This window comes from Oncorhynchus masou, chromosome 1, assembly GCF_036934945.1.
Source record: "Oncorhynchus masou masou isolate Uvic2021 chromosome 1, UVic_Omas_1.1, whole genome shotgun sequence".
NCBI classification, from domain to species: domain Eukaryota; kingdom Metazoa; phylum Chordata; class Actinopteri; order Salmoniformes; family Salmonidae; genus Oncorhynchus; species Oncorhynchus masou.
The window spans coordinates 63968411-63982044 of NC_088212.1; the positions used below are offsets into that span (position 1 = coordinate 63968411).

Here is a 13634-nt window from a genome sequence, read left to right on the forward strand (position 1 = left end):
TCCAGGATATTTTCTCTCCAAGCTGAAATTATTCCTTGCAAACAGGAAGGGAACTCAACTTCCTGTGGGCTAATCCTGCTATTGGTAGCTTCCTGTTCCATATAATCACGGCCACACAGACACACTGACCTAATGCTAAGGATTTTACTTCACAGCAACCTTCACATTAAAGTCAACCATGTTTGTGTTTAGATTTATCCTTCCTATATGAACTCTTAGAAAAAATGTTCCAAAAGGGTTCTCCAGTTGTCCCCACAGGAGCCCTTTTTGAAAGGGTTCTACCTGGAACCCAAAAGGGTTCTTCTATAGGGACAGCTGAAGGAGAGCATGAAGACTACTAGCTATAACAAATAATGCTACAAAAACCTGAACACCAAAGCAGCTGTTGACAGTACAAGGGCACTATGTTGGCAGTGACACTCCCATGTTTTTGATTCCATAAAGGGATGATGACTAATAGTGGACTGTGACATGTAATCAAGGAACGCAGAGATCAGAAACTTCCCTCTCGCTCCCTGTGTTTCCTGTTTGCTCATGAGATCGGTCATAACTGACCGCTTGACTTAACCTCATCACCTGGTCTCATCACGTTTGGTTTCTCTTGCTCTAGTTAGACACCTGACACTGAAAAAAGTTCTTAGGCTACTGTTTGTGAATTTCCCTCATTTGCTTGCATGGGACTATGAATGAGAAATGAGCTGTCTAGCTAAATCTGGAACTATTATACCTCAGTATTGTCGGAGTCATTATTATTGCCTATTGTCCCTTTTGAAATGAAAGAATACAAATGAATAGTGCTCATGAAAAGGGAGAGTTAGCTAGCTACCAACTCAAACTGTTAGTTCCCCACTTCGTTGTATTTACAGCGGAAGGAGGAAGTGACTATAGAATGACTAAAACGGGCCTCCCCGTTCAAGTCAGTGTTCTGTAATTCTATTTCTATGGAGGTGACCTGTCCCATGCTTCCTCACGCCTTTTTGTCCTACTGATTATCCTGCATGATTCCAGATTCTCTGAGTGAAAACCACGTCTGTAATCATCATGGATAACAGGAGTTATTTATAGCAGCTTGACTTCCTTCCAGCATGAGGGAATAATGAGGAGAGAGCACAAGAGCACAGTCATCATTTAATGAGTGAGGTAGCTAACCTTCCCATACACATCTAACACTCTCAATTGCTAATCACACGCGCACACAGACAGAGCACCATCGCTAGACAGAGAATCAGGATGAGGAAGTTTGTTATATACCTAAACACTACAACACATAGCATGAAAGAGTCCCAGTCCTCCTGCTGAAAGCTGTCTGCTACAGGTTATATCTGGGCTGTCAGTAGTATGGCCTGCACTTCTGTCTCTGGGAGGGCTCAGTAACACAAAGAGCCCCTTTAACCACAGATCAAGGCCCAGGCTGTACACTGGGCTGTCCACACCTGCCTACTCTTTGTTTCTCAACAGGGCCTCTCTGGCCATGGCTCAAGTCTGACTAAATGTGAATCATGGTATAAATATACCAAACATCCCCCTCGTAATATCAAGGCACTCATTGTTTTATGTAACTCTACTGTGACTTTGAGATGAGAGAATCACCGTTTTGGGGGTATTTGTTCCGGTCATATTTGTTCTGGAACATCAGATGTTGTTTAGCTAGTCATTTGCTTTGGCCCTATGCTACAAGGCTTAATATTCCTGTAACAGTTTCCATCAGATAGTATTGTTAGCATTTGCTACATGAGTCAAATGGGTGAATGCAAGGCTGTGCTTTCCTGGCTGAAACAATATTCACTCCCAGTGTTCTCCTACTGTTCTTGGGTGTCAAGGAGGGCAGAAAAGGTCCCGGTCAGGGATTTGGCCATCTGCATTTATTTTCAACAGCATTGCTAATGTTCGGTGGTATTGTTCTCTGTATTCAATGTACTATAGTACTAATGCATATCATAGCAACAAGTTCCACTGGCCTTTTCAATAGTGTCCCTGCATATGGCCTCTTTAGGATTGTTCCCAGCAGTAGAACCCAGCAACAATAGCACATGTCTTTTTATGGCTGGAACAGCCAAGCGTAATGTCCTCAGATTGGGACTTGATTTCTGCAGTGTTCTCTCTGTACCAGGCCCTGTTCTACACTACTCACACTTCACAACAAGCTGTTTAATCGGTGCTCCAGATTATGGTGCATCATTTAAAAAGATAATCCCATCAGAGGAGAAGACGAGAGCAGAGTTTAGCCGCACTGGGGTAAACAGTCCTCTCCTCCTGACTCACTAACCACCCTTCTCTGACCCAGAGGCCTACCGATAACCGTTATGCCCTGCGCCCTCATGACTGGTACTGCCAGTCACACCCTACCGATACGATAACGCCCTTCCCAGTCAGACACGTCCCACTACTAAGGCCGCTCTCTGAGTCACCACAGCAGTGAAAGGAAAAACCACGTGAGTGGAAGAGGGAGGAAAACAATGGGCGTTGGAGGAGATTCTTCAGCGCGTGTGTGTGTCTGCACTGTCTACTAACATCTGGGCCCACAGCTGGAAGGGGGTGTGTGAGGGGGGGATGGTTAGGGTAAGTGCAGTGAATTATAAGCCTTCTTCATTGTCTCAGGCTCCTGTATTTAGGGAGAGATCAGGCATATATTGTTAATGCTGTGCGTTGATACTCTGCTGGGCGTAGTTTGCTTGTGTATGGGATAGAGACAAATCTCTACAATGTGATCTGGCCACAGTTTTAATTGAATGTATCCAGTTACTGGCCATACAGAGTATGTATGTCAGTTACAGCTTTGCTCCCTTCCTGTCCCCTTATAGCTTCAAATAAAATAACATTTTATTTGCCACATACACATGGTTAGCAGATGTTAATGCGAGTGTAGCGAAATGCTTGTCATGCATAGTTTCCTAGGAATGCGAAGCGAGGCAGCCATCTCTGTCGGCACCGGAAATTGTCGTGTTGTGTTCATCCTAAGACGAGGCCCCCTTGTCACTTGGTCCACAAACGGCATGGACATTTTTCTCATAGCATGGGCCCCCACTGTCTGTTTTGCAGTGCACTGTTGGCAAAATGTATGACCTCCCGCCGTACAAACACTTGACAGGAATGTGTGGTAAGGGGGCGGCTTTGGCTAAATGGGTCAGCCCCCCCCCTCAGATAATGGTGGGCTGAATGTGGGAGTCTCAGGGGCAGACAAAGGGAGGGAGGTGCAGCACAAACCCTGCCTGCCTGCACCAATTATGGACATGAATAACATCCACATTGAGCTGCCATGAAAATCAGGGTCAAAGGGTTAACTGTGTGTTCATTACAGAGATATGGGGAGTTCAAGAGATCACTTATATACCCACACCCTGGCAAAATGACCATACTGTACATAACCACACCATGGCAAAACGACCGTACTGTACATACCCATACCCTGGCAAATGACCGTACTGTACATACTCACACCCTGGCACAACGACCGTACTGTACATAACCACAACCTGACAACTCTAGCCCTTCTCCCTTCCCACACTCTGACACCATTAGCCCTTCTCCTACCCACACTCTGACAACACTCAAACTGAGTCAATCAGGATTTCTGAGGGGAAATTAATGTTGCTGGTCATGTTATTCCTGTAACTTCTTAGTCATATAATATTAGCATAATATTCCCAGTCTGGCCATTCCAGACATGTTCGTATGAAAGAAGTCTATGCTGTGTCACTGGCTGTCTCCACCCTGCTTCTCAGCTCTTTTTTTTTATTTTACCTTTATTTAACTAGGCAAGTCAGTTAATAACAAATTCTTATTTTCAATGACGGCATAGGTACAGTGGGTTAACTGCCTGTTCAGGGGCAGAACGACAGATTTGTACCTTGTCAGGGATTTGAACTTGCAACCTTCCGGTAACTAGCCCAACGCTCTAACCACTATGCCACCCTGCCGCCCCAAAGCTCCAAGCTCTCCCAAACCAACATCTCCATTTCTGGGCCCGGCACCAAATACCCGGGACTCTTTTGCGCTGTCTTCACCAGGTCCACTCAGCATTAGCCAGACAAAACATGAACTGTCTAGAGGAGACCGCAGTAGTCCTGAGAATGATTGGGGATGAAGAGGAGGTTAGTCATAATGTTGTTAGGTGTTTGCTTGTTTTTCTTCTCCAGCGCAGGTCTTCTGCATTAGAGCAGCTGTATCATTACAGCTAAATGCCAGGATACCAGAAGGGCTTGTTGTGCATCAGTCAGACTTGTAAAAGTGGATTTGTGGGTGCAGAGCTGTGATTTACAGCTGCAGGCCAAAGTGCAGTCACGGGTGGAGCGGTACTGTGGGGAGGACAGGACAGAGGACAGTGTTAGACCCAGAGAGGGAGGGAGCTGCCTGCTTGTGTGATGAATTCACCACCACTGTCTGTCTGGTCACTGGTGTTTCCTTTTGTGTTACTGTTTAGCTTAATCCACACTGGCAAGCAGCACTGAGGTCCAGGTAGACCTTTCTCACCTAGGATGAACCTTAAAACAAACTGAAGACTGTCCATCTTTTTATAGCAAACAAACATTCTCTTGCACTGTAAACCAGATTGAATCTGTGCGGGCTGTCTACTCTGTGCAACACACGTCTATAATGTTTGCAGATTACACTTCACATTGGTACTCACAAAAGTGCAAGCAATTCCAGGGTCTGTCTCACCCACAGTGATGCAGTAACACGGACATGTGGGAACCAACGGTGGCGAAGCTGCTGCTGTGTGTGTGTGTATGTCTGTATGTTAGGTAACACTGCAGTGGTGAACATCCCAGTGGTCTGTGGTGCAGTCAGTCAGTGTTTGGGGTATAATGGTCCTCAGGCTCTCTCTCTCTCCTCTCTCTGTCAGTCCGCTGGGTACCCAGTAAAGAGCATTGCCCTCCAGGCTGCCTCCGCCTCCTCTCCTCTCAGCATGAAACCCAGACCATCACAAGTGCTCTGCAAACGGAAGGAGCACATGATAGGCTTTTAAAACCATGACTGAGTATCCAGCCACCCAGAGACACTCTGAGGTCTACCACAAGTTCAATCTCTCTGTCAACCTTTAGAAGAAAATCCTTTCCTCTTGAGTATCGTTTTTTTACGCTGCATACATTACCTCCCGTGGACTTTTACCCTGGTTCAGAATGCTCATTATCACAGTGTTAACCGCTTACCCTCATTACCCTAATGATAGTGACATTTCTCTCCCTCTCTCTCTCTCCCTGTCTTAGAGCGCAGCGATGGAGGAAACTGTAATATGGGAACAGCACACAGTGACCCTTCACAGAGTAAGTGTTTTACCTTTCTCTGTTACTCTCTCTCTCTCTCTCCATTCCTATGTAGCCCTCTCCATCCCTACATCATCATCCCTCTCTCTCAGTGCCGGGAAGGCCAGCTGCAGGATCAGGAAGTGTGCTGATGAAACACACAATGGGCCCAGCATACAGATGTCAGGAAGCTGCGGTGAGGAAGAGAGAGCTATATAGAGTCCTCTTCCTGTGTGTTTCTCTTCTCTTCCTGTTGGCAGCCATCCCCATGACACTCCAGGATCAGATGGAATACTGTATGTTGTGTAGACTACACATGAACTGGTCTATGTGAATACCTATGGCTGGGAATTGCCAGTGACCTCACAATATGATATTATCGCAATACTTTGGTACCAATACAATATGTATTGCAATTCTCACGATTCTATATGTATTGCGAGTCGATACTGTGATTTTATTGCAATTCGCCTGGTTTCAGGAGCGTTGGTCCCAGGAAAACACAGAATTTCTCATTTGGTCCCAGGCTGAAATAGTTTAACAACCCCTACACTAGAGCATTGGAAAGCAAAACAACTACTGTAACGAGGAGAATCACGACAGTGGTGAAGGCATAACTCTGGCACCACCCACTCCCTTTACAAAACCATATTATTATCCCGTATAGGCCTACCACTTAAATTAGTTTACCCCATGATTGCACTGTAGTAAGCATGTTGTAAAAATGTTGGTGTTAACACCTTTCAATGACATACACTCACAGAACTAGACTAGTGAAACCTCAGGTGACGTGTAGACATATTGTTGACTGGGATTATCTCATTGGCTGTCTGGAAGAGTGCGATGTTTAATAACATAACAACAACCATAGGAGTTGCCTACACAGTACTAACAGCTCTGGGACCAGGCTAGAGGCATGATGTCAATGTGTGGTTGTGTCAGCGAGCGTATCACCACCACGGTTACTATAAGTGTCTCTCCTCTCGGTCTCCAGTCCTGAGTGGCGTCCTGGCCTGGCCATCTGTCAGGAGATCAGGAGTCAGGACAGAGTCAGGCTGGCTGTGATAATGGAGGCTACAGTCAGAGGTGACCGACTGACTAGAGAGGAGAGAGCCCTGAGAGCAGATCAGATCACTGTGCCAGACACCTCTCGCTCTTCTCTCCCCTCTCTCTCTCTCTGGAGACAACCATGGATATAACACACACTAATCCTATTGCTATATCTAGGCTACATGAAGGGATGGTTTTATAGCTTTTGACTGTGCTTAAATAAAATGTCTAGAGTAGCTGTGTTTTTTTTCTATGTATTAAATCTGCTATACTAACTGAACTGAGGAAGTATGTATCCTTCTACTGTGTACAGTGTTATGTTCATCAAGTGCATTCAGGCAAAACTCCCAGATGGATAAAATGAAGAAAACATGCACTGTTGTCCCAGACGTCATGTCTCCAACTTCTGTTGTGTATGTGTGTGATGTGTGCAGGCCCCAGGGTTTGGGTTCGGCATAGCCATCTCAGGGGGCCGGGACAACCCTCACTTCCAGAGTGGTGAGACTTCCATTGTCATCTCCGACGTCCTGAAGGGAGGCCCAGCAGAAGGACTCTTATCGTAAGTGCAGAAAACACTTTCAACTGAGATTTTCTGTGAGCCTGATTTTTAGTTCCGGACTAGGCTTAATCTGTATCTGGGTAACCTGCCCTATATGTTACCGCTATGGTCCTGATTTGGGAGTGGTCAATGTAGATCCTGGCCGTGATTGAGCATCCTTGTTTCTCTTCTCCTTCCAGGGAAAATGACCGTGTGGTAATGGTCAACGCGGTGTCCATGGACAATGTAGAGCATGCGTACGCAGTGCAGCAGCTTCGGAAGAGTGGAAAGAATGCAAAAATAGTGAGTTGTTGTATTCCTCGGGAATGGCCAGCAGGCTAACCTTTCATGTTATGGTCCTCCATCCTCAGCAAGTACATTCCTCTTCTATGAATGCCACCCCAGGGATTTAGATACATTTCTCACTTCATTGAGTTGATAAGAGGTCATTTGAGGTGGTTGAGAATGATTATATGTCCTTTTCTCCCCCCCAGACGATCAGAAGAAAACGGAAGGTTCAGATCCCGGTGTCCCGCCCAGGAGACAGGGAGACTATGTCCGAGCACGAGGAAGAGGACACGGATGAAGACGACGGTTGCGAGCCGCACAGCGGGCCCACCAGCGCCTACGGAGCGGCGAGCGGCGGCACGGCCAGCAGGCGGACAAACGACCGCGAGCGTGAACGCAGCAACAGCAGCCGGCGGGAACACAGTGCCTCGCGAGAGAGGAGCATCTCGCCCCGCTCCGGCCGATCCCAAGGGTCCTCTACACCGTCCCGCCCCGCCAAAGTCACCCTTGTCAAGTCCCGCAAGAATGAAGGTGGGCACTGCAATGTCCAGCTTAGGTTTTCAGAATGAATGATTTCTTTCTGGGCTAGCCAAACCCTCCCCTAACCTGGACGACGCTGGGCCAATTGTGCGCCGCCCCATGGGTCTCCCTGTCGCGGTCGGCTGCTACAGAGCCTGGACTCGAACCCAGAATCTCTAGTGGCACAGCTAGCACTGCATGCAGTACCTTAAGCCACTGCGCCACTCGGGAGGCCCGATTTTCTTTCCTTTGCATTGTCAGTTTGACCCTACAGTTTAAGGTGTGGTATTGCACAGTACTTTGCTAATATTGTTTTGTTGTTGTTGTTTAAAGTAGAGTATGGTCTGCGTTTGGCCAGCCACATCTTTGTGAAGGACATCTCCCCAGAGAGCCTAGCAGCACGGGATGGAAACATCCAGGAGGGAGACGTGGTGCTGAAGGTGAGAACCAGAGACATGATGGGGCTGGTCGTTATAGACGATTACCTGGAGTGGGAATGCCACCGGTTCAAATCCTGTGACGGGCACTCAAAGAAACGGGGACTGAGCTGAGATTCAGAGCAGATATATATATACTAAGCATACCACTTCACATGAGGCAATATTTTGGGCCTGTTTCACTATGACTTCTAGCCACACTGTTTATATGTTCCCTCTGAGAGAGATGCCTGTAATGGGAGTTCAAAGTTCATTAGTATGCTACTCAGTCCTCAAGCAGGGCCATGCGTTCCATGCATTCCATCACTCAGCTTTTGTTCCTGACTAGTCAGTCGCTGATGGGAAACGTCATCACATCAAACCTCATTACCACATCAAACCTCATTACCTCATCACAAGAAGGTACACCCTGGACTCTGACTGTTTTAGTCCACTTCACTGTGTTCAAAAGAGAGTCCTTGTATCGAACTTGAGTCTTCCAAATGTAGTAACTACGAAAGTGTGTACAAGAAAGAGGTATAACATGTGGTTGTGAGACTTTAGCCTTCCATTATAAACATTTAAAACAAGGGAGTGGTGATTTCATTTTTATGCAATAAAATATGATGTATTTAGTCTCTCACTGCAAGTGACCATACGTAAAGCACTGTGCATGTGGAACATTTGCTAAAATCATACATTATTAAACGTCATTATAGGTCTTGTACTGTATGGCTTTGGTGTATGTGTGCTGTTGCACGAGTCCAAAGTTAAACTGTACAATGATGAGAATGAAACCTTCCTTAAACACTTTTTTTTTTTTTTTCAGATTAACGGCACAGTGACCGAGAACCTGTCGCTAATAGATGCTAAGAAGCTGATTGAGAGGTCAAAGGGCAAGTTAAAGATGGTGGTCCAGAGAGACGACAGAGCCACGTTGCTCAACATCCCCGACATGGACGACAGCATTCCCTCCGGCAACAACTCCGACCGAGACGGTGAGATGGAGCTCTGTGCGTTCTCTACAGGACTTTAACCTCAATCAATCTCGTTTTTTAACGACCTCATATTGATTAACACCGTTTAGTTTAGCTCACAATATGGCATGATATTATGTGGGTGCAATTTCCCAGAGGTATCTGAAAAGGAAAACCTACTACTTAATCTTTTTTCCACTGATTTCTCTTCTCTCTTTTTTAAAACTTTTTTTCTTGGTTTACTTGTCATGGTTCAATTGCCATATTAAACACCACTTTGTTCTAACAGACATTTCAGAAATTCATTCACTGACCTCAGACCATTCCACTCGATCCCATGATCGAGCACGGGGCAGTCGATCCCGCTCCCCTACCCGGTCTGAGCCCTCGGACCCCTCCCGACACTCACCACGGCAGATTAGCAATGGCAGGTAAGGAAAACACACACACACACAGTATATATATTACACAGTCCTCATGGGACACACAGCTGTCATACATATCACACAGACACCCACAGCGCTGCAACTCAAGCCTCATCATGTGTCATGTTAAAGTCTGTAAATGGTTAGTTAGTGTTAATCGCCAGCACTTCTAGAGGGCTGTGTATCAATAGATAATGAAGACACAGGATGAATAGAACAGAAAGATGTGCCTCTATAAGCCCTGCAGTCCCATAATGACCTGCTGTAGGGGTCAGAGGTCACAGCGAGCCAGAGGAGAGGATATTGATGCTTTTCCACATCGATGTCCCGTCCCCTATAGCTCACCATATAGTCTCCCTATATACAGTATCCATAATAACTCATCACAACCTAAAGGAAACCCTCACCACCAGCCTGGAATGGGCCAGAGCATCAGTCAGTACAATGTTAACTATATATTTGATAAACTGTCTAAATATTAACATGTGCTTAATTTCTTCCATTTTCCCAGTCAATTGAATGTCTTGTGTTTTCTTTCCTCTGTTGCACAATTTTCTCTTTCCATCTCTTCAGTTGGAGGCTAAAGTAAGTTTGCATGGAAAGCAGTGGAGAGATGCAGTAACCGGCTTTGACAGACATGTAGTAGTGGCGACTGGCTTGCCTGCATAGCTGCCTGTGTAGCTGACTAAGTAGATAGTCGCTATACAGAGAAGTAGACCAGTAGATGAGGTGCCTTTACAGAGCAAGGCTTGACAGTTCCCCTCAGACTGACTATGTGGCGCCAGAGGGGCTGGAGGGAGGGATAGAGCTGTGGAAGGCTGCTGGTTTCTGATCACACGGCCTGTCGTATCACAGCAATTAACCAGGATGGGGATGGATTGCCCAGATGGAGCTCGTGTGTGTCTCTCTCTCTCTCTCTGACAAAAGGCTCTGAGCCCTGGAGGAGAGGCTCTGTAGAAAAGAAAGCCCTGGATTCAAAACTAAACACAACACAATTTATTTGACAGAGATCTCACACAGATTTAGCATCCCCTAGCCCCCTGTTGTACCTTGTCTTTAGCTCCCTCCTCAGTGCTGCTGTACTGTAGTGTTTAGACATCCTGATATGATGGCGTTAATGCAGATAAGCAGCTGTACCATTGATCTGAAATGGGAAAACTAACAGCCGGTTGGTTGGTACTTCGTAGCGGTACTGGTCTCTCCTCAATGCTCTGGGTCTAAACCCCAAGCCCTGTCAACCCATATGGAATCGGATGAATGGCGAAATTGTGTAATGGCTTTAAAGTCAGTTTGTCATGGCTGGAATGAATGCCTGGCTAGATAGATGCTAGATATCTGGAGGGACCAATTGTTAGTGATTTACAGCTGCCTGTTTGTCACCAAGCCACTCCAGTAACCAACTACCGTAAATCAGCCCCAATGTCACTGTCAACATCACTGTGGAATAACAATTCTTGTCTCAATGCAGGAACGCAGGGACATTCTTACACAGAATACTCCCACTGTAAGTGTCACAATGTCACAAAAACACCCTGCCGGTAGTTGTTGAGACCATCCTAGAGTTTAGGTTGGTCCTTAGATTAATAAACTGTCTTTCTGTCTCGTTTTCTTTCCAGAGTTAGCCTTTAGGTTTGGGGATATTGAATTGGTCTTACTTGTCTTTGTGTACGTACACAATGAGTAACATAATACATGTTGTATTCCTGAACCTTGTATTGATGAGCCTTGAGCACTTGGTTTGAATGTTACTAGTTCAGTTTGAAGCCATACTCTGTTTGCGCTTTATGAATGTCAGGCAAGAGGGACTAAATGGTGAGTGTCAGCAGGGATTGGCTATAACCATACCAGTATGCATGCAGGACTCATCACAGTATGTATTTGCTATGCAGGAGGCCAGGCAGGAATTTGACACACTTCCCACAGAGATTTGCCCCAGAATCAGACAGTTCACATAGTTGAGGTTTTCTCTATAGTTAAATGTTTCTCTTGTCCCTGTAAGAATACATTCCCTAATATACCATCAGGTCGTCATTGTAATCAAGACTTGACGAGTTTACTTACCTGTGTAAATAAAGGTGAAATAAAAAAAACGTATTAGTGAGAGTACCTCATTGAACTGTGAAATAGTGTTAGTTAGCCTCCTGCATTTAGTTTTGTACGGGATTTTCCTCAAATAACAAAATATAGCTGTGCAACAGTCCCATTTTAGATGGTTGTTACGACAGTGGTCTATGGGAATTACAAAATTAAAGTATCCCTCTTTCCATGATGCTAAACGCATTTTATCGCAACAAGATTATTGGGTTGAGATATCCATTTATACAGTGTAACCTTATATTGACGCCACAGGAGGAAATAAGGAAACAGATTGCAGATTTGTGCTTTGGTCCGTGTGTACTGTTGTGTTTAGAAAAGGAGAGCAGAGAAAGAAAAGAGGAAGGGAGGCAAGGTAAAAGGACAGCACTACGTAGGAATTTCTGTTTAGTTGATGTATTGCCTCTTAACACCATTTCACCCAGGACAGGGCAGGGAGGGCACAGGAGATTTAGGACGGGGACAGGGGCTGCTGCCAGGACCGGCCAATAGGCCCGCTCTGACTGACGGACGGACGGACAAATAGACAGACAGGCGATTACAGCCTTGTTGAAATTCGTCCCTTGCAGCGCAGACTGCTCTGCATGTACTGCAGCCATTTTTAATATCTATTTATTTCTACAGTCCCCAATGCACTCTGCACTACAAATACATTATCAGGAGTTTCACTGTTGAATAATTGCAATTGCAATTTGTCACTTGTAGTTTTCATTCAAAGTATAAATAGATATGGATTATCAAAAGGTAGTCTCCATTCCTTTTCAATATGAGGATGAAATTAGGTCCATGTGTTGTGAATTAATCTTAAATAATAAGCATTTTGCGTCTAGGAAATGTGTGTTTTTTCCCCCCATTTGTTTCCTCACTTTTGATGGAGTGTTTTCATTTGTTCTTACAAACACACGAAATTGAATGTTAGGAAGGCAAGGATCCCCATTTCACTTTTCAAGCTAATAGGTTTTGGTTTGCTGGTGTTTGAGTCTGATTTTGTCTTTGGAAAGTGAGTGCATATTATCCTGTTAAAGTCCTGTGTGAGGGAGGGAGAGTGAGTGCATGTTATCCTGTTAAAGTCCTGTGTGAGGGAGGGAGAGTGAGTGCATGTTATCCTGTTAAAGTCCTGTGTGAGGGAGGGAAAGTGAGTACATATTATCCTGTTAAAGTCCTGTGTGAGGGAGGGAGAGTGAGTGCATATTATCCTGTTAAAGTCCTGTGTGAGGGAGGGAGAGTGAGTGCATGTTATCCTGTTAAAGTCCTGTGTGAGGGAGGGAGAGTGAGTGCATGTTATCCTGTTAAAGTCCTGTGTGAGGGAGGGAGAGTGAGTGCATGTTATCCTGTTAAAGTCCTGTGTGAGGGAGGGAGAGTGAGTGCATGTTATCCTGTTAAAGTCCTGTGTGAGGGAGGGAGAGTGAGTGCATGTTATCCTGTTAAAGTCCTGTGTGAGGGAGGGAGAGTGAGTGCATGTTATCCTGTTAAAGTCCTGTGTGAGGGAGGGTGAGTGTTGGGTGTAAGATGGTGGCACAGTCCAGCTTTAGTGTAGCTTACCGCTACATTCCTCCTGTGTAAAAAGCTGCTGGATGCTGGCTGGAGTCCTGTGCCAGCTTCGGGGTCATGTGACCAGGCTGGAATTTGAACCCATTGTTCTAAGAAGCAGCCGAATAGAGCTGCGGAGACGGAGCACGGCATTCGCACATCTGAATCTGAACACTCAGTGCCTGGCTGTGGTGAGCTGGGACTGGCTCTGGCAGGTATACAGTACTGCTGATGTGGTTTGGTTAAAAGGTTGAGAAGAGAAATGGAATGAATCATTTGTAATGCACACAGCTCTCAATCAAAACATTTTTAGAAAAATGTCTGCTTCGGTATGACTGAGTAGTGTTTCTGGTCTCTGTGTGGTTGTCAGTGATACTGTAGGGTTGAGAGGATTCTGTAGACCACATAGCTGAAAGCACCTGGAGTTTGCTCTGCTGCTGATGCAGTCGATGCAGAGGTGAAACGGAGGCCAGCAGAGACTAGGTCGGACCCTACAAACGTGTAGTTCAAATAGTTTGAGTCGAACTCCTTACTGTTTTGGCCGTTCTTTACTG

At 45.6% G+C, this 13634-nt stretch overlaps 1 protein-coding gene across 1 annotated transcript in view; it reads left to right on the top strand.

The window, feature by feature from the left end:
• The window catches only part of LOC135548026 (tight junction protein ZO-1-like), a 142489-nt gene that overhangs the window by 97330 nt on the left and 31525 nt on the right, over nt 1-13634 (top strand). Inside the window, exons 3-9 of the mRNA XM_064977223.1 lie at nt 5208-5264; nt 6728-6852; nt 7032-7134; nt 7326-7650; nt 7972-8078; nt 8884-9052; nt 9321-9462. Coding sequence (XP_064833295.1) covers nt 5208-5264; nt 6728-6852; nt 7032-7134; nt 7326-7650; nt 7972-8078; nt 8884-9052; nt 9321-9462 — 1028 coding nt within the window. The remainder of the gene's footprint in view (nt 1-5207; nt 5265-6727; nt 6853-7031; nt 7135-7325; nt 7651-7971; nt 8079-8883; nt 9053-9320; nt 9463-13634) is intronic.